Here is a 20,280-nt window from a genome sequence, read left to right on the forward strand (position 1 = left end):
CAACTTTTTCTCATCCAATTTTTCACTTCCCTTGGCATATTCCTGTTATCTCACCTATTTTTCAAAAGCACTATACCTTTATGTACTCTGGGACACCACTCACTATCATCATCCTGAATTACAATACTTAGGATTGTTGAAATATGCTGGAGCTCCTCTTGTCTGCCTCTTGGGAAAGAACTTGGGATTGGTGTGTGTGTGTGTGTGTGTGTGTGTGTGTGTGTGTGTGTGTGTGTGTGTGTGTGTGTATGTGTGTGTGTGTGTACTCACTTATATGTACTCACCTATATGTGCTTGCAGGATCGAGCATTGACTCTTGGATCCCGCCTTTCTAGCTATCGGTTGTTTACAGCAATGACTCCTGTCCCATTTCCCTATCATACCTAGTTTTAAAAGTATGAATAGTATTTGCTTCCACAACCTGTTCCCCAAGTGCATTCCATTTTTCTACTACTCTCACGCTAAAAGAAAACTTCCTAACATCTCTGTGACTCATCTGAGTTTCCAGTTTCCACCCATGTCCCCTCGTTCTGTTATTATTACGTGTGAACATTTCATCTATTTCCACTTTGTCAATTCCCCTGAGTATTTTATATGTCCCTATCATATCTCCTCTCTCCCTTCTTTTCTCTAGTGTCGTAAGGTTCAGTTCCTTCAGCCGCTCTTCATATCCCATCCCTCGTAACTCTGGGACAAGCCTCGTCGCAAACCTCTGAACCTTCTCCAGTTTCTTTGTGTTTCTTCAGGTGGGGGCTCCATGATGGCGCGGCATACTCTAAGACGGGTCTCACGTAGGCAGTGTAAAGCGCCCTAAAAGCTTCCTCATTTAGGTTTCTGAATGAAGTTCTAATTTTCGCCAGTGTAGAGTACGCTGCTGTCGTTATCCTATTTATATGTGCCTCAGGAGTTAGATTAGGTGTCACATCCACTCCCAGGTCTCTTTCTCGAATCGTTACAGGTAGGCTGTTCCCCTTCATTGTGTACTGTCCCTTTGGTCTCCTGTCACCTGATCCCATTTCCATAACTTTACATTTACTGGTGTTAAACTCCAGTAGCCATTTCCCTGACCATCTCTGCAGCCTGTTTAAGTCCTCTTGGAGGATCCTACAATCCTCGTCTGTCACAACTCTTCTCATTAATTTTGCGTCATCTGCAAACATTGACATGTATGATTCCACTCCTGTAAACATATCATTTACGTAAATTAGAAAGAGGATTGGTCCCAGCACCGATCTTTGAGGTACTCCACTTGTTACTGTTCGCCACTCCGACTTTTCGCCCCTTACCATTACCCTCTGGCTCCTTCCTGTTAGGTAGTTCTTCACCCATACTAGGGCCTTTCCGCTTACTCCTGCCTGCCTCTCAAGTTTGTATAGCAGTCTCATGTGCGGTACCGTATCATGTGTGTATGTATGTGTGTGTGTGTGTGTGTGTGTGTGTGTGTGTGTGTGTGTGTGTGTGTGTGTGTGTACTTACCTAATTGTGCTTGCGGGGGTTGAGCTCTGGCTCTTTGGTCCCACACACACTGTGATTGTGTGTGTGTGTGTGTGTGTGTGTGTGTGTTAAATCATGCAACGAAAAAAAGAGTTAGATCCATTATTCAAGCACGAATCTTATCTATATTTTTTATGTTCATCGCTTGGTGCCGATCTAGAGTTCTTCGTGAGCAAGTTGGCAGTCTTCTGTCTCTTGTAGTAGACTGTCAACGCTATCTTCTGGTTGGTGTTGATAAGGGTCACGTTTCTATCAATACTTTCTTTCAGGACTCTTCCCTTCATTCATTACTTACTTTCCTCCCCTTTGGAAGAGTTGAAAGAACTCCCTGTAGATTAGTTTGATATAAGGGATACATACTGCAATGTTGGCCGTTGTATCAGAGGTAGCATAAGTGCCGGATCAGCCGAGTTGTAGTGGATGTGTGGGCGTCCATGCTGCTGCATGCAAGAGCCTGATGGATTAAGGTATTTCCGAACAAAGCCTTGGGTTGGAGACAACTTTTTAAACCGACTGTGTGTAAGTAGGTAGGTAATCGATTACAGGTAAACAGGTAAATAAAATCGTGTTTTGCAGTCGTGTAATTTTATTTACATAAATAATTGACTACTATATTTGAAGGCCTTCTGATAGCTGTTTGTTTTCCATTTGTAATGACAAAGCAATAGAGTTGCAGGTGGGACAGTTGGTGCCACCTGGGACGCTGCCAGGTGGCTTAAGGCAGCTTGGAATAAGCTGGAATAATTCAAGTGCAGGCTGGGATATTCCCAAGCAAAGTAGGAACTAGTAGTAATCAGTGAGCAGAGGAGTGTTGAAGGAAGATGTGTGACTAGAGGTGATTGATTGATTGATGAAGATTAAGTCACCCAAGAGGTTGCACTGGCATGAATAACCTATGTGAATAAAGATGGTATTGTTGCATGTTATATATCAGATCTGGGGCTTAGGCGTAGGGGTGTGGTGTTGGTTTTGGGCCATAGGTTGGAGGCGGGGGACCGTAGGAAGGGGGTGATGGTCCATAGGATGGGGGTGAAGGTCCGTAGGATGGAGATGGATAGGTGGCTTCTCCCTGGTAGGTGACGTCAGCAACGTAGCCGTTGTCGTCAGCATGGAAGGTGACGATCTGAGTGCGTCCGTCGGGGAGAAGCACCCTGTAGGAGCCGGATGTGAGCTTACCGTCGCTCTTCTCGTCGTGCGCGAAGTCGTTACCGGAGTAGTCATCCCTAACGGCGTAGGCGAAGTCGAAGGGCATGCCGGGCTCGTTGTAGGATGGGGTTGGCCCATAGCGTGGTGGAGCTGGGGGCCCGTATGGTGGGGGTGTAGGGGGCCTGTAATGTGGTGGTGTAGGAGGCCCGTAGGGTGGTGGTGTAGGAGGCCCATAGGGTGGTGGTGTAGGGAGCCCGTATGGTGGTGGGGGCTCAGCACACACCACAGCCACTATGGCTGCCGCTACGAAGACCTGTTCCACAAGAGAGATGAGTTAGTGTTCAATATTCTAATGTACTCAATACACATGAATATATAGTAGTTTTGTCAATTTCCATCATAATTTATTGATAAGTAAGGGGTCCATCAAAGAAGAATAGTGTTCCACTAGAGTCCCCGTTGCACCAAAGTAGAATAGGCTGTGAAAAAATCTTAAGTTAAAGGAAAGAAAATTGTCTTTAAAGCTCAAATCTGTGAATAGAACCAGTTTTTTTGTTAAATGCCTGAATTCTTGCACGTAAGATTAACGGCAGTTTGTTATGCTCTTATTATACATTATGGTTGGTCATATTGAACGAATGGATGATGACTTTAGGGAAGAGAGTGTTCATATGCAATTGAGGGTTGGTGAAGAGTTAGTTCAGAATGGAGACATTATGAGTGTGAGGCAGTCTGAATTGAAAGTATCAGCTGCGATTGAGTGCGAGCAGCTCAAGAGAAATAGTGTGAAATTAATTTAAGTGCCAGTGATTGACATGTTTTAGGTGGGAAATTACGGAATGTTTGTGTTGCTGGTGTTGGTTGCGTCGTGTGGTGGCCCGTCCTTCTAAAACTGTAGTACTTTTACCAACTATTTTCTGAAACGTACAAAAAATGGGCTGTTGGACTACCAAAAATTCCCGTTTTGTATTACTGAATTAGCCCAAATAGTATATTAATAGAATTGAAAAGTAACAAAAATAACCTAGCCTTTTTATAGGCGTAAATAAAAAAAATCCTAGGCCTAATATATGCTATCTTAGGCATAATATAGAGTATGTAAAGTATGAACAGTATTTAGAGTATGTATAGTATGAATGCAGAGTACAAAGTGTGAACATTGTTGGTTGCAACAGCTCATTTTTGTTTGTTCGTTCAAATAGTTGCTATAAGTGCTATAATGTTAGGAGGATTTGTTGTGTGATGTTGCAGATCTGTGGTATTGATGTGGTGTGGCAGAGCTGTAGTAGTGGTGTGGTGTGGCAGAACTGTGGTAGTGGTGTGGTGAGGTGTGGCAAATCTGTGGTAATGGTGTGGTGTGGCAGAGCTATGGTAATGGTGTGGTGTGGCAGAGCTGTGGTAATGGTGTGGTGTGGTGTGGCAGAGCTGTGGTAATGGTGTGGTGTGGTGTGGCAGAGCTGTGGTAGTGGTGAACGTGGAGAACGGTGCTTGGAGTGTAGGAGTTTACAAACAAGGATCTTCTCCATTGTTATAATACGTACAAGTGAAAGGTGAGTAAAAGATGACGCCGGCTTAAGCTAAGGACAAATGAGGAAGCAGGCGAAGAACAGCCTAGTAAGGCATTTTTGTGTGTTCAGTTTAAGGACTAACTACCTTAAACCTTTTTAGTATTTATTTATTTATTAAAACGTCCACGATAAATTACTGACAAGTACAATTAATTCTCATTATATTCGAGATCAATTAAACTCACTGAGTACATATACACAATGATGCGGAAAAAAAACTCAGAGTAAATGTGTAGGGAACACTCACCTTAGCTGACATGTTGCTTCTTGTGGCGCTGGTCGAGCAATGGTGCCTGACTCTGGATGGCGCCGCCTTTTATACTCTCGTCCAAGCTGACCTTCGTGACGTCAACAATAAATAATGACAAGTCCCACCTTCATACAATCCATTATGAACACTGACAACGCTGTACACCTCAGCATCAACACTTGTAATGCTGTACATCTCAGTATTAACACTGGCAATGCTATACACTTCAGTATAACACTGGCAACACTGTACACTTTAGTATAACACTGGCAACACCGTACACCTCAGTATTAAGAGTGGCAAAGATATAAATATCTGTGTTAACACTACACCTCAGTATTAACACTGAAAATGCTGGACACTTCAGTATTAACACTAACAACGCTGCAGACCTCTGTACTAACACTGGCACCAGTGTATATCTCAATATTAACACTGAACACCTAAATAGTAACACTGGCAACATTGTACATCCCAGTATTAACACTGGCAACATTGTACACCTCAGTATAAACACGGTACACCTCATTAAAACACTCTGTCAGCACTGTACACCTCAGTATATCACTCCAGCAGCATTGTACACCTCAGTATTAACACTTCAGCAAAACTGTATACCTTAGTATTAACACTTCAGCAAAACTGTATACCTTAGTATTAACACTTCAGCAAAACTGTATACCTTAGTATTAACACTTCAGCAAAACTGTATACCTTAGTATTAACACTGGCAGCACTGTACACCTCAGCATTAACACTTCTTCAGCATTATACACCTCAGAATTAACACTAGCAGTACTGTACACCTCAGTATTAACACTGTACACCTCAGTATTAAAACTGACAGCACTGTACACCTCAGTATTAAAACTAGAAGTACTAGAAGTACTGTACACCTTAGTATTAACACTGGCAGCACTGTACACTTCAGTATTAACACTGGCAGCACTGTACACATCAGTATAATACTCTGGAAGCAATGTACACCTCAGTATTAACACTGGCAGTACTGTACATTTCATTATAACACTCCTGCGGTACTGTACACCTCAGTATAACACTGGCAGCGCTCTACACCTCATTATTAACACTCCAGCAGCATTGTACTCCTCACTATTAACACTCTGGCAGCACTCTACACATCTGTATAACACTCCGGCAGCACTGTACACCATAGTATAATACTGGCAGTACTGTACAGCTCAATATAACACTCCGACAGAACTGTATTAACACTGTACACCTCAGTATAACACTCCGACAATACTGTACTCCTATGTATTAACACTTCGGCAGCACTGTTCACCTCAGTATGACACTGGCAGCACCGTACACCTCAGTATTAACACTCCAACAGTACTATACACCTCAGTGTAACACTCCGGCCTTGCTGAACACCTCAGCAGCACTCTACAACTCAGTATAACAATTGCAGTACTGCACACCTCAGTATAACACTCCGGCAGCACTGTACACTTCTGTATTACCACTGTACACCTCAGTATAACGCTCCGGCAACACTATACATCTCAGTATTAACACTCCGGCAACACTGTACATTTCAGCATAACACTCCTGCAGCACTCTACAACTTAGTATAACATTGGCAGTACTGTACACCTCAGCATAACACTCTGGTAGCACTGTATCATGGCGCTGTTGGTCAGCATATGTCTAGTGATCGGGCTTTGTAGAAATTATATGTTCATTGATGAAACCCTGTTGTTTGTGCATTGTCAAGTGTCTTGACAGATATTTTATTGTCTTGCCGATATAAGATCATTAGGACTGACAGTCACTAAGTGGCCATGTAAAATGCATTAACGATAATGGTCTCTTTCAAGGCATTTCGCTTGGTGCCGATCTAGATTTCTTCCTGGGCAAGTTGGCAGTCTTCTGTTTCTTGTTGCAGACTGTCAACGCTATCTTCTGGTTGGTATTCATAACGGTCACGTGTCTATCAATACCATCTTTCAGGACTCTTCCCTTCGCTCATTACTTACTTTCCTCCGCTTTGGAAGAGTTGAAAAGAACTCCCTGTAGAATAGTTTGATGTAAGGGACACATACTGCAATGTTGGCCATTGTATCAGAGGTAGCATAAGTGCCGGATCAGCCGGGTTGTAGAAGATGTGTGGGGGTGCATGCTACTGCAAGCAAGAACCTGATGGATTAAGTTATTGCCGAACAAGGCCTTGGGTTGGAGATAACTTTTTAAGCCGACTATAGGTAAGTAGGTAGGTAATGGACTACAGGTAAACAGGTAAATTAAATCGTGTTTTGCAGTCTTGTAATTTTATTTAGAAAAATAATTGACCACTGTATTTGAAGGCCTTGTGGTAGCTGCTTGTTTTCCATTTGTAATGACAAAGCAATAGAGTTGCATGTAGGACAGTTACGGGCTCACCATAGCCCGTGCTACTTAGAACTTTGTTCCAGGTAACGAATCTTTAACAACAACAACCTGGGACGCTGCCAGCTGGCTTAAGGCAGCTTGGAATAAGCTGGAATAATTCAAGTGCAGGCTGGGATATTCCCAAGCAAAGTGGAAACAAGTAGTAATCAGTGAGCAGAGGAGTGTTGAAGGAAGATGTGTGACTAGAGGTGATTGATTGATGAAAATTAAGCCACCCAAGAGGTGGCACTGGCATGAATAGTCCGTGTGAATAGAGATGGCATTGTCGCAAGTTATATATCAGATCTGGGGCTTAGGCGTAATGGCGTGGTGTTGGTTTTGGGCCATAGGTTGGAGGTGGGGGACCGTAGGAAGGGGGTGATGGTCCATAGGATGGGGGTGAAGGTCCGTAGGATGGAGATGGATAGGTGGCTTCTCCCTGGTAGGTGACGTCAGCGACGTAGCCGTTGTCGTCAGCATGGAAGGTGACGATCTGAGTGCGTCCGTCGGGGAGAAGCACCCTGTAGGAGCCGGATGTGAGTTTACCGTCGCTCTTCTCGTCGTGCGCGAAGTCGTTACCGGAGTAGTCATCCCTAACGGCGTAGGCGAAGTCGAAAGGCATGCCGGGCTCGTTGTAGGATGGGGTTGGCCCATAGCGTGGTGGAGCTGGGGGCCCGTATGGTGGGGGTGTAGGGGGCCTGTAGGGTGGTGGTGTAGGTGGCCCGTAGGGTGGTGGTGTAGGGAGCCCGTATGGTGGTGGGGGCTCAGCACAAACCACAGCCACTATGGCTGCCGCTACGAAGACCTGTTCCACAAGAGAGATGAGTTAGTGTTCAATATTCTTATGTATTCAATACACATGAAAATGCAGTAATTTTGTCAATTTACATCATGATTTAATGCTAAGTAAGGGTTCATCAAAGAAGTATAATGTTTCTCTAGAGTCCCAGTTGCACCAAAGTAGAATAGGCAGTGAAAAAATATTAAGTTAATGGAAAGAAAATTGCCTTTAAAGCTCAAATCTGTGAATAGAAGCATTTGTTTTAAATGCCTGAATTCTTGCACGTAAGATTAACAAGGGTGTTTTATACTCTTGTTATAAATTATGGTTGGTCATAATGAACGAATGGATCAGGATGATTTTAGGGAAGAGGGTGTTCAAGTGCAATTGAGGGTTGGTGAAGAGTTAGTTCAGACAAGAGACATTATGAGTGTGAGGCAGTCTGAACTGAGTGTATCAGCTGGGATTGAGAGTATCAGCTGGAAGTGAGTGCGAGCAGCTCAAGAGAAATAGTATGAAATTAATTTAAGTGCCAGTGATTGACATGTTTTAGGTGGGAAATTACGGAATGTTTGTGTTGCTGGTGTTGGTTGCGTCGTGTGGTGGCCTGTCCTCCTAAAACTGTAGTACTTTTACCAACTATTTCCTGAAACGTACAAAAAATGGGCTGTTGGACTACCAAAAAGTTCACGTTTTATATTTCTGAATTAGCCCAAATGGTATATTAGTAAAATTGAAAATAAACAAAAATAACCTATCCTTTTTATAGGCGTAACTAAAAAAAAAATCTAGGCCAAATATATGCTATCTTAGGCATAATATAGAGTATGAACAGTATTTTGAGTATGTATAGTATGAATGCAGAGTACAAAGTGTGAATATTGTTGGTTGCAACAGCTCATTTTTTAATGTTCGATCAAATAGTTGCTATAATGTTAGGAGGATTTGTTGTGTGGTGTTGCAGAGCTGTGGTAATGGTGTGGTGTGGCAGAGCTGTGGTAGTGGTGTGGCAGAGCTGTTGTAGTGATGTGGTGTGGCAGAGATGTGGTAGTTGTGTGGCAGAGCTGTTGTAGTTGTGCAGTGTGGCAGAGCTCTTGTAGTGGTGTAGCAGAGCTGTAATAGTTGTGTTGTGTGGTAGAGCTGTGGTACTGGTGTGGCAGATATGTGGTAGTTGTGTAGTGTAGCAGAGCTGTGGTAGTGGTAGGGCAGGGCTGTGGTAGTTGTGTGGTGGGGCAGAACTGTAATAGTACTAGTTGTGTGGCAGAGCTGTGATAGTGGTAGTTGAGTGGCAGAGCTGTGGTAGTTGTGTGGTGTGGCAGAGCTGTGATAGTTGTGTGGTGTGGCAGAGCTGTGGTAGTGGTGTGGTGTGGCAGAACTGTGGTAGTGGTGTGGCAGAGCTGTGGTAGTTGTGTGGTGTGGTAGAGCTGTGGTAGTGTTGTGGCAAGGATGAAGTAGTTGTGCGGTGTGGCAGGTCTGTGGTAGTTGTGTGATGTGGCAGAGCTGTGGTAATGGTGTGGTGTGGCAGAGCTGTGGTAGTGGCGTCGTGGAGGACGGTTGTCAAGTGCTTGGAGTGTTGGAATTTACAAACAAAGATCTTCCCCATAATTATAATATAAATTAAAACATTGTACATTAATATGTACAAGTGTAAGGTGAGGAGAAAATGACTCGAGCTTAATCTAAGGACAAATGAGGAAGCAGGCGAAGAACAGCCACGTAAGGTATTTTTGTGTGTGTTCAATTTAAGGACTACCTACCCTAAAACTTCTTTAGTATTTATTTATTTATTTATTTATTAAAACTTCTACGATAAATTACTAACAAGTACACTTCAATTCTCATTATAAATCGAGATCAATTGAACCCACTGTGTACATATATTCAATGATGCGGAAAAAATACGTCAGTGTAAATGTGTAGGGAACACTCACCTTAGCTGACATGTTGCTTATTGTGGCGCTGGTCGAGCAATGCTGCCTGACTCTGGATGGCGCCGCCTTTTATACTCCCGACCAAGCTGACCTTCGCGACGTCTTCAATATACAATGACAAGTCCCACCTACATACAATCCATTATGAACACTGACAACGCTGTACACCTCAGTATTAACACTTCTAACGTTGTACACCTCAGTATTACTACTGGCAGAGCAGTACATCTCAGTATTAACACTGGCAATGCTGTACACTTCAGTATAACACTGGCAACACTGTACACTTAATATAACACTGGCAACACCGTACACCTCAGTATTAAGACTGGCAACGATATAAATATCTGCATTAACACTGTACACCTCAGCATTAACACTGAAAATATTGGACACTTCAATATTAACACTGACAATGGGTTAAACTTCTGTACTAACACGGGCAACGGTGTATATTTCAGTAATAACATTGTACAATTAAATAGTTACACTGGCAACATTGTACATCCGAGTATTAACACTGACAACATTGTACACCTCAGTATTAACACAGTACACCTCATTAAAACACTCTGGCAGCACTTTACACCTCAGTATACCACTTCAGCACCACTGTACACCTCAGTATTAACAGTCCGGCACCACTGTGCACCTCAGTATTAACACTGGCAGCACTGTACACCTCAGTATTAAAACTCCGGCAGCGTTGTACTCCTCAGTATTAACACTAGCAGTACTGTATACCTCAGCATTAACACTGGCAGAATTGTACACCTCAGTATTAAAACTGACAGAAATGTACACCTCAGTATTAAAACTCCGGCAGCACTGTACACCTCAGTATTAAAACTAGAATTACTGTACAGCTCAGTATTAACACTGTCAGCACTGAGCACCTCAGTATTAACACTCCGGCAGCACTGTACACATCAGTATTACCACTAGAAGTACTGTACACCTCAGTATTAACACTGGGAGCACTGGAACACTGACAACACTGAAATGTAACACTGAAACTGGCAGCACTGGAACACTGTACTGAAATGTACATTTCAGTATTAACACTAGAAGTACTGTACACCTCAGTATTAACACTCCGGCAGCACTGTACACCTCAGTATTAACACTGGCAGCCGTGTACACTTCAGTATTAACACTCCGGCAGCACTGTACACCTCAATATTAACACTCCAAAGCCACTGTACGCCTCAGTATTAACACTGGCAGTACTGTACACCTCAGGATTAATACTGGCAGCACTGTACACCTTAGTATTAACACTCTGACAGCATTGAACACCTCAGTATTAACACTCCGACAGCATTGTACATCTCAGTATTACCACTCCAGCAAATACTGTACACCTCAGTGTAACTCTCCGGCAGCAATGTACACCTTAGTATAACACTGGCAGTACTGTACAGCTCAGTATAACACTCCGACAGCACTGTATTATCACTGTACACCTCAGTATAACACTCCGACAACACTGTACACCTCAGTATTATCACTCCGGAAGTACTGTTCACCTCAGTATAACACTGGCAGCACCGCACATCTCAGTATTAACACTCCAGCAGCACTCTACAACTCAGTATAACACAGGCAGTACTGCACTCACATCAGTATAACACTCCTGCAGCACTTTACACTTCTGTAATATAACTGTACACCTCAGTATAACACTGGCAACACTATACATCTCAATATAAACACTGGCAGCATTGTACACCTCAACATAGCATTCCTGCAGCACTCTACAACTTATTATAACTCTGACAGTACTGTACATCTCAGCATAACACTCCGGTAGGACAGTATCATGGAGCTGTTGGTCCGCATAAGCCTAGTGATCGGGCTTTGTATATATTCTATGTTCTCTGATAAAACCCTGTTTTTTTACCTTGTCAAGCGTCTTGACATATTTTGTTGTCTTGCCGATATAACAAAATCATTGGGACTGACAGTCCCTAAGTGGCCGTGAAAAAGCATGAACGATGATCGTCTCTTTCAAGGCATTTCGCTTGGTGTCGATTTTGATTTCTTCGTGACCAAGTTGGCAGTCTTCTGTTTCTTGTAGTAAACTGTCAAAGCTATCTTCTGGTTAGTGTTGATAAAAGTCACGCTTCTATCAATTCTGTCTTTCATGACTCTTCCCTTCGTTCATTACTTACTTTCCTCCGCTTTGGAAGAGTTGAAAAGAACTCGCTGTAGAATAGTTTGATGTAAGGGACACATACTGCAATGTTGGCCATTGTATCATAGGTAGCATAAGTACCGGATCAGCCGGGTTGTAGTAGATGTGTGAGCGTCCATGCTACTGCATGCAAGAGCCTGATGAATTAAGATATTGCCGAACAAGGCCTTGGGTTGGAGACATCTTTTTAAACGACTTTATGTAAGTAGGTAGGTAATCGACAAAATATAAACAGGTAAATAAAATCGTGTTTTGCAGTCGTGTAATTTTATTTACAAAAATATTTAACTACTATAAAGTAGTCATATGCTTTATGTAGTCTATGTAGCATATGCTACATATGCTTTATGTAGTTTATGTATGTTTTATGCATAGTAGTCATATGGAGGCTTTGTGGTGGCTGTTGTTTTCCATTCGTAATGGCAAAGGAATAGAGTTGCAGGTGGGACAGTTGGTGCCACCTGGGACGCTGCCAGCTGGCTTAAGGCAGCTTGGAATAAGCTGGAATAATTCAAGTGTAGGATGGGATATTCTCAAGCAAAGTAGAAACAAGCAGCATTCAGTGAGCAGAGGAGTGTTGAAGGAAGATGAGTGACTAGAGGTGATTGATTGATTGATGATGATTAAGCCACCCAAGAGGTGGCACTGGCATGAATAGCCCTTGTAAATAGAGGTGGCATTGTCGCATATTATATATCAGATCTGTGGCTTAGGCGTAAGGGCTTGGTGTTGGTTTTGGGCCGTAGGTTGGAGGTGGAGGACCGTAGGAAGGGGGTGATGGTCCATAGGATGGGGGTGAAGGTCCGTAGGATGGAGATGGATAGGTGGCTTCTCCCTGGTAGGTGACGTCAGCGACGTAGCCGTTGTCGTCAGCATGGAAGGTGACGATCTGAGTGCGTCCGTCGGGGAGAAGCACCCTGTAGGAGCCGGATGTGAGTTTACCGTCGCTCTTCTCGTCGTGCGCGAAGTCGTTTCCGGAGTAGTCATCCCTAACGGCGTAGGCGAAGTCAAATGGCATGCCGGGCTCGTTGTAGGATGGGGTTGGCCCATAGCGTGGTGGAGCTGGGGGCCCGTATGGTGGGGGTGTAGGGGGCCTGTAGGGTGGTGGTGTAGGAGGCCCGTAGGGTGGTGGTGTAGGGAGCCCGTATGGTGGTGGGGGCTCAGCACAAACCACAGCCACTATGGCTGCCGCTACGAAAACCTGTTCCACAAGAGATGAGTTAGTGTTCAATATTCTAATGTATTCAATACACATGAAAATACAATAATTTTGTCAATTTACATCATGATTTAATGATAAGTGAGGGTCTTTCAAAGAAGTATAATGTTACACTGGAGTCCCAGTTGCACCAAAGTAGAATAGGCACTGAAAAAATCTTAAGTTAATGGAAAGAAAATTGCCTTTAAAGCTCAAATCTATGAATAGAAGCATTTTCTTTAAAGGCCTGAATTCTTGCACGTAAGATTAACAGGGGTGTGTTATACTTTTGTTATAGAGTATGGTTGGTTATTTTGAACGAATGGATGATGACTTTAGGGCAGAGAGTGTTAAAGTGCAACAGAGAGTTGGTGAAGAGTTAGTTCAGACAGGAGACATTTTGAGTGTGAGGCAGTCTGAATTGAGTGCATCAGTTGGGATTGAGTGTATCATCTGGGATTGAGTGTATCAGTTGGGATTGAGTTGTATCAGCTGGGATTGAGTTGTATCAGCTGGGATTGAGTGTATCAGTTGGGATTGAGTGTATCAGTTGGGATTGAGCGTATCAGCTGAGATTGAGTGTATCAGCTGGGATTGAGTTTATCAGCTCGGATTGAGTGTATCAACTGGGATTGAGTGCGAGCAACTCAAGAGAAATTGTGTGAGACTAATTTAAGTGCCAGTGGTTGACATGTTTTTTGTTGGGAAATTACGGAATGTTTGTGTTGCTGGTGTTGGTTGTGTCGTGTTGTGGGCCCGTCCTCCTGAAACTGTAGTACTTTTACCAACTATTTCCTGAAACGTACAAAAAATGGGCTGTTGGTCTACCAAAAAGTTCCCGTTTTGTATTACTGAATTAGCCCAAATGATATATTAGTAAAATTGTAGAGCAACAAAAATAACCTAACCTTTTTATCGGCGTAAATAAAAAAAATCCTATGCTTATTATATGCTATCTTAGGCATAATATAGAGTACGAATAGTATTTAGAGTATGTATAGTATGAATGTAGAGTACAAAGTGTGAACATTGTTGGTTGCAACAGCTCATTTTTGTATGTTCGATCAAATAGTTGCTATAAGTGCTATAATGTTAGGAGGATTTGTTGTGTAGTGTTGCAGAGCTGTGGTAGAGGTGTGGTGTGGCAGAGCTGTGATAGAGATGTGGCAGAGCTGTTGTAGTGGTGTGACAGAGCTGTGATAGTTGTGTGGCAGAGATGCGGTAATTGTGTAGTGTAGCACAGCTGTTGTAGTGGTGTGGCAGACCTGTGGTAGTGGTGTGGTGTGGCAGAGCTGTGGTAGTTGTGTGGTGTGGCAGAGCTGTGGTAGTGGTGTGGCAGGTCTGTGGTAGTTGTGTGCTGTGGCAGGTCTATGGCAGTTGTGTGGTGTGGCAGGTCTGTGGTAGTTGTGTGGTGTGGCAGAGCTGTGGTTGTGGCGTCGTGGAGAACGGTCATCAAGTGCTTAGAGTGTTGGAATTTACAAACAAGGATCTTTTCCATTGTTATAATATGTACAAGTTTAAGGTGAGGACAAGATGACCCAAGCTTAAGCTAAGGACAAATGAGGACGCAGGCGAAGAACAGCCAAGTAAGGTATTTTTTGTGGGTGTTCAGTTTAAGGACTAACTACCTTAAAACCTCTTTAGTATTTATTTATTTATTTATTAAAACTTCCACGATAAATTATTAACAAGTGCACTTTAATTACCATTATAGTTCGAGATTAATTAAACTCACTGTGTACATTTACTCAATGATGCGGAAAACCACCTCAGTGTAAATGTGTAGGGAACACTCACCTTAGCTGACATGTTGCTTATTGTGGCGCTGGTCGAGCAATGCTGCCTGACTCTGGATGGCGCCGACTTTTATACTCCCGACCAAGCTGACCTTCGCGACGTCTTCAATATATAATGACAAGTCCCACCTACATACAATCCATTATGAACACTGACAACGCTGTACACCTCAGTATTAACACTTCTAACGTTGTACACCTCAGTATTACCACTGGCAGAGCAGTACATCTCAGTATTAACACTGGCAATGCTGTACACTTCAGTATAACACTGGCAACACTGTACACTTAATATAACACTGGCAACACCGTACACCTCAGTATTAAGACTGGCAACGATATAAATATCTGCATTAACACTGTACCCCTCAGCATTAACACTGAAAATATTGGACACTTCAATATTAACACTGACAATGGGTTAAACTTCTGTACTATCACGGGCAACGGTGTATATTTCAGTAATAACACTGTACAACTAAATAGTAACACTGGCAACATTGTACATCCGAGTATTAACACTGACAACATTGTACACCTCAGTATTAACACAGTACACCTCATTATAACACTCTGGCAGCACTTTACACCTCAGTATACCACTTCAGCACCACTGTACACCTCAGTATTAACAGTCCGGCACCACTGTGCACCTCAGTATTAACACTGGCAGCACTGTACACCTCAGTATTAAAACTCCGGCAGCATTGTACTCCTCAGTATTAACACTAGCAGTACTGTATACCTCAGCATTAACACTGGCCGATTTGTACACCTCAGTATTAAAACTGACAGAACTGTACACCTCAGTATTAACACTCCGGCAGCACTGTACACATCAGTATTACCACTAGAAGTACTGTACACCTCAGTATTAACACTGGCAGCACTGGAACACTGACAACACTGATATGTAACACTGAAACTCGCAGCACTGGAACACTGTACTGAAATGTACATTTCAGTATTAACACTAGAAGTATTGTACACCTCAGTATTAACACTCCGGCACCACTGTACACCTCGGTATTAACACTGGCAGCCGGGTACACTTCAGTATTAACACTCCGGCAGCACTGTACACCTCAGTATTAACACTCTGGCAGTACTGTACACCTCAGGATTAATACTGGCAGCACTGTACTTCTTAGTATTAACACTCCGACAGCATTGTACATCTCAGAATTAACACTCCAGCAAATACTGTACGCCTCAGTGTAACTCTCTGGCAGCAATGTACACCTCAGTGTAACTCTCCGGCAGCAATGTACACCTTAGTATAACACTGGCAGTACTGTACAGCTCAGTATAACACTCCGACAGCACTGTATTATCACTGTACACCTCAGTATAACACTCCGACAACACTGTACACCTCAGTATTATCACTCCGGAAGTAATGTTCACCTCAGTATAACACTGGCAGCACCGCACATCTCAGTATTAACATTCCAGCAGTACTATACACCTTAGTGTAACACTCCGGCTGTGCTGAACACCTCAGCATAACACTCCAGCAGCACTCTACAACTCAGTATAACACTGGCAGTACTGCACACTCATCAGTATAACACTCCTGCAGCACTTTACACTTTTGTAATAAAACTGTACACCTCAGTATAACACTGGCAATACTGTACATCTCAATATAAACACTCTGGCAGCATTGTACACCTCAACATAGCATTCCTGCAGCACTCTACAACTTATTATAACTCTGACAGTACTGTACATCTCAGCATAACACTCCGGTAGGACAGTATCCTGGAGCTGTTGGGCCGCATAAGCCTAGTGATCGGGCTTTGTAGAAATTGTATGTTCTCTGATGAAACCCTGTTGTTTTTGCCTTTTCAAGCGTCTTGACAGATATTTTGTTGTCTTGCCGATATAACAAAATCATTGGGACTGACAGTCCCTAAGTGGGCGTGTAAAAAGCATGAACGATGATCGACTCTTTCAAGGCATTTCGCTTGGTGTCGATTTTGATTTCTTCGTGACCAAGTTGGCAGTCTTCTGATTCTTGTAGTAGACTGTCAAAGCTATCTTCTGGTTGGTGTTGATAAAAGTCACGCTTCTATCAATTCTGTCTTTCATAACTCTTCCCTTCGTTCATTACTTACTTTCCTCCGCTTTGGAAGAGTTGAAAAGAACTCCCTGTAGAATAGTTTGATATTAGGGACACATACTGCAATGTTGGCCGTTGTATCATAGGTAGCATAAGTGCCGGATCAGCCGGGTTGTAGTAGATGTGTGAGCGTCCATGCTACTGCATGCAAGAGCCTGATGAATTAAGATATTGCCGAAAAAGGCCTTGGGTTGGAGACATCTTTTTAAACGACTTTATGTAAGAAGGTAGGTAATCAACTAAATATAAACAGGTAAATAAAATCGTATTTTGCAGTCGTGTAATTTTATTTACAAAAATATTTCACTACTTTATATGGAGGCTTTGTGGTGGCTGTTGTTTTCCATTCGTAATGACAAAGCAATAGAGTTGCAGGTGGGACAGTTGGTGCCACCTGGGACGTTGCCAGCTGGCTTAAGGCAGCTTGGAATAAGCTGGAATAATTCAAATGTAGGATGGGATATTCCCAAGCAAAGTGCAAACAAGTAGCAATCAGTGAGCAGAGGAGTGTTGAAGGAAGATGTGTGACTAGAGGTGATTGATTGATTGATAAAGATTAAGCCACCCAAGAGGTGGCACTGGCATAAATAGTCCTCGTAAATAGAAGTGGCATTGTCGCATATTATATATCAGATCTGTGGCTTAGGCGTAAGGGCTTGGTGTTGGTTTTGGGCCGTAGGTTGGAGGTGGGGGACCGTAGGAAGGGGGTGATGGTCCATAGGATGGGGGTGAAGGTCCGTAGGATGGAGATGGATAGGTGGCTTCTCCCTGGTAAGTGACGTCAGCGACGTAGCCGTTGTCGTCAGCATGGAAGGTGACGATCTGAGTGCGTCCGTCGGGGAGAAGCACCCTGTAGGAGCCGGATGTGAGTTTACCGTCGCTCTTCTCGTCGTGCGCGAAGTCGTTACCGGAGTAGTCATCCCTAACGGCGTAGGCGAAGTCGAAGGGCATGCCGGGCTCGTTGTAGGATGGGGTTGGCCCGTAGCGTGGTGGAGCTGGGGGCCCGTATGGTGGGGGTGTAGGGAGCCTGTAGGGTGGTGGTGTAGGTGGCCCGTAGGGTGGTGGTGTAGGGAGCCCGTATGGTGGTGGGGGCTCAGCACAAACCACAGCCACTATGGCTGCCGTTACGAAAACCTGTTCCACAAGAGATGAGTTAGTGTTCAATATTCTAATGTATTCAATACACATGAAAATACAATAGTTTTGTCAATTTACATCATGATTTAATGATAAGTGAGGGTCTTTCAAAGAAGTATAATGTTACACTGGAGTCCCAGTTGCACCAAAGTAGAATAGGCACTGAAAAAATCTTAAGTTAATGGAAAGAAAATTGCCTTTAAAGCTCAAATCTATGAATAGAAGCATTTTCTTTAAAGGCCTGAATTCTTGCACGTAAGATTAACAGGGGTGTGTTATACTTTTGTTATAGAGTATGGTTGGTTATTTTGAACGAATGGATGATGACTTTAGGGCAGAGAGTGTTTGAAGTGCAATAGAGAGTTGGTGAAGAGTTAGTTCAGACAGGAGACATTTTGAGTGTGAGGCAGTCTGAATTGAGTGCATCAGCTGGGATTGAGTGTATCATCTAGAATAGAGTGTATCAGCTGGGATTGAGTTGTATCAGCTGGGATTGAGTTGTATCAGCTGGGATTGAGTGTATCAGTTGGGATTGAGTGTATCAGTTGGGATTGAGCGTATCAGCTAGGATTGAGTGTATCAACTGGTATTGAGTGCGAGCAACTCAAGAGAAATAGTGTGAGACTAATTTAAGTGCCAGTGGTTGACATGTTTTTTGGTGGGAAATTACGGAATGTTTGTGTTGCTGGTGTGATCTTGAGATCTTGAGATGATTTCGGGGCTTTTTTTTTTTAATGTCCCCGCGGCCCGGTCCTCGACCAGGCCTCCAACCCCAGGAAGCAGCCCGTTACAGCTGACTATCTCCCAGGTACCTATTTACTGCTAGGTAACAGGGGCATTCAGGGTGAAAGAAACTTTGCCCATTTGTTTCTGCCTCGTGCGGGAATCGAACCCGCGCCACAGAATTACGAGTTCTGCGCGCTATCCACCAGGCTACGAGGCCCGTGTTGGTTGTGTCGTGTTGTGGGTCCGTCATCCTAAAACTGTAGTACTTTTACCAACTATTTCCTGAAACGTACAAAAAATGGGCTGTTGGTCTACCAAAAAGTTCCCGTTTTGTATTACTGAATTAGCCCAAATGGTATATTAGTAAAATTGTAGAGTAACAAAAATAACCTAACCTTTTTATCGGCGTAAATAAAAAAAAATCCTATTCTTATTATATGCTATCTTAGGCGTAATATAGAATATGAATAGTATTTAGAGTATGTATAGTATGAATGTAGAGTACAAAGTGTGAACATTGTTGGTTGCAACAGCTCATTTTTGTATGTTCGATCAAATAGTTGCTATAAGTGCTATAATGTTAGGAGGATTTGTTGTGTAGTGTCGCAGAGCTGTGGTAGTGGTGTGGTGTGGCAGAGCTGTAATAGAGGTGTGGCAGAGCTGTTGTAGTGGTGTGACAGAGCTGTGATAGTTGTGTGGCAGAGATGCGGTAATTGTGTAGTGTAGCACAGCTGTTGTAGTGGTGTGGCAGACCTGTGGTAGTGGTGTGGTGTGGCAGAGGTGTGGTAGTTATGTGGTGTGGCAGAGCAGTGGTAGTGGTGTGGCAGGTCTGTGGTAGTTGTGTGGTGTGGCAGGTCTCTGGCAGTTGTGTGGTGTGGCAGGTCTGTGGTAGTTGTGTGGTGTGGCAGAGCTGTGGTAGTGGCGCCGTGGAGAACGGTCATCAAGTGCTTAGAGTGTTGGAATTTACAAACAAGGATCTTTTCCATTGTTATAATATGTACAAGTTTAAGGTGAGGACAGGATGACCCAAGCTTAAGCTAAGGACAAATGAGGACGCAGGCGACGAACAGCCAAGTAAGGTATTTTTTGTGGGTGTTCAGTTTACGGACTAACTACCTTAAAACTTCTTTAGTATTTATTTATTTATGTATTAAAACTTCCACGATAAATTATTAACAAGTGCACTTTAATTACCATTATAGTTCGAGATCAATTAAACTCACTGTGTACATTTACTCAATGATGCGGAAAACCACCTCAGTGTAAATGTGTAGGGAACACTCACCTTAGCTGACATGTTGCTTATTGTGGCGCTGGTCGAGCAATGCTGCCTGACTCTGGATGGCGCCGCCTTTTATACTCCCGACCAAGCTGACCTTCGTGACGTCTTCAATATATAATGACAAGTCCAACCTACATACAATCCATTATGAACACTGACAACGCTGTACACCTCAGTATTAACACTTGTAACGTTGTACACCTCAGTATTACCACTGGCAGAGCAGTACATCTCAGTATTAACACTGGCAATTCT

The 20,280-nt window shown here is 43.3% G+C and overlaps 5 protein-coding genes across 6 annotated transcripts in view; 1 reads left to right on the forward strand and 4 right to left on the reverse strand.

The window, feature by feature from the left end:
- LOC123769457 (protein O-linked-mannose beta-1,2-N-acetylglucosaminyltransferase 1) overlaps window positions 1-20,280 on the forward strand; it is a 234,757-nt gene that overhangs the window by 114,940 nt on the left and 99,537 nt on the right. The gene's annotated exons all lie outside the window — the stretch shown is intronic.
- On the reverse strand, window positions 2,089-4,586 carry LOC123769458 (uncharacterized). Its single transcript, XM_069308625.1, has 2 exons — window positions 4,456-4,586; window positions 2,089-2,953 (listed from the first exon to the last, which is right to left on the reverse strand). Exons 1-2 carry the CDS (start codon window positions 4,465-4,467, stop codon window positions 2,438-2,440), a joined length of 528 nt encoding a protein of 175 aa, XP_069164726.1. The 5' UTR covers window positions 4,468-4,586; the 3' UTR covers window positions 2,089-2,437.
- Window positions 6,719-9,676, reverse strand: LOC138354434 (cuticle protein 7-like). The gene is made up of 2 exons (XM_069308626.1): window positions 9,565-9,676; window positions 6,719-7,657 (listed from the first exon to the last, which is right to left on the reverse strand). The coding sequence occupies exons 1-2, from the start codon at window positions 9,574-9,576 to the stop codon at window positions 7,166-7,168; spliced, it is 504 nt and encodes a 167-aa protein (XP_069164727.1). The 5' UTR covers window positions 9,577-9,676; the 3' UTR covers window positions 6,719-7,165.
- LOC138354560 (pro-resilin-like) lies at window positions 12,471-12,779 on the reverse strand. The gene has a single exon (XM_069308926.1). The coding sequence runs from the start codon at window positions 12,777-12,779 to the stop codon at window positions 12,471-12,473; it is 309 nt and encodes a 102-aa protein (XP_069165027.1).
- Window positions 17,139-20,090, reverse strand: LOC138354435 (cuticle protein 7-like). The gene is made up of 2 exons (XM_069308627.1): window positions 20,029-20,090; window positions 17,139-18,014 (listed from the first exon to the last, which is right to left on the reverse strand). Exons 1-2 carry the CDS (start codon window positions 20,038-20,040, stop codon window positions 17,523-17,525), a joined length of 504 nt encoding a protein of 167 aa, XP_069164728.1. The 5' UTR covers window positions 20,041-20,090; the 3' UTR covers window positions 17,139-17,522.

The sequence above is a fragment of the Procambarus clarkii genome, chromosome 63 (genome assembly GCF_040958095.1).
Source record: "Procambarus clarkii isolate CNS0578487 chromosome 63, FALCON_Pclarkii_2.0, whole genome shotgun sequence".
Lineage (NCBI taxonomy): Eukaryota > Metazoa > Arthropoda > Malacostraca > Decapoda > Cambaridae > Procambarus > Procambarus clarkii.

What these genes read in the sequence shown, in the direction of transcription:
- LOC138354560 (XM_069308926.1), bottom strand. Translation starts at nt 12,779, where the DNA reads ATGCCATTTGACTTCGCCTACGCCGTTAGGGATGACTACTCCGGAAAC.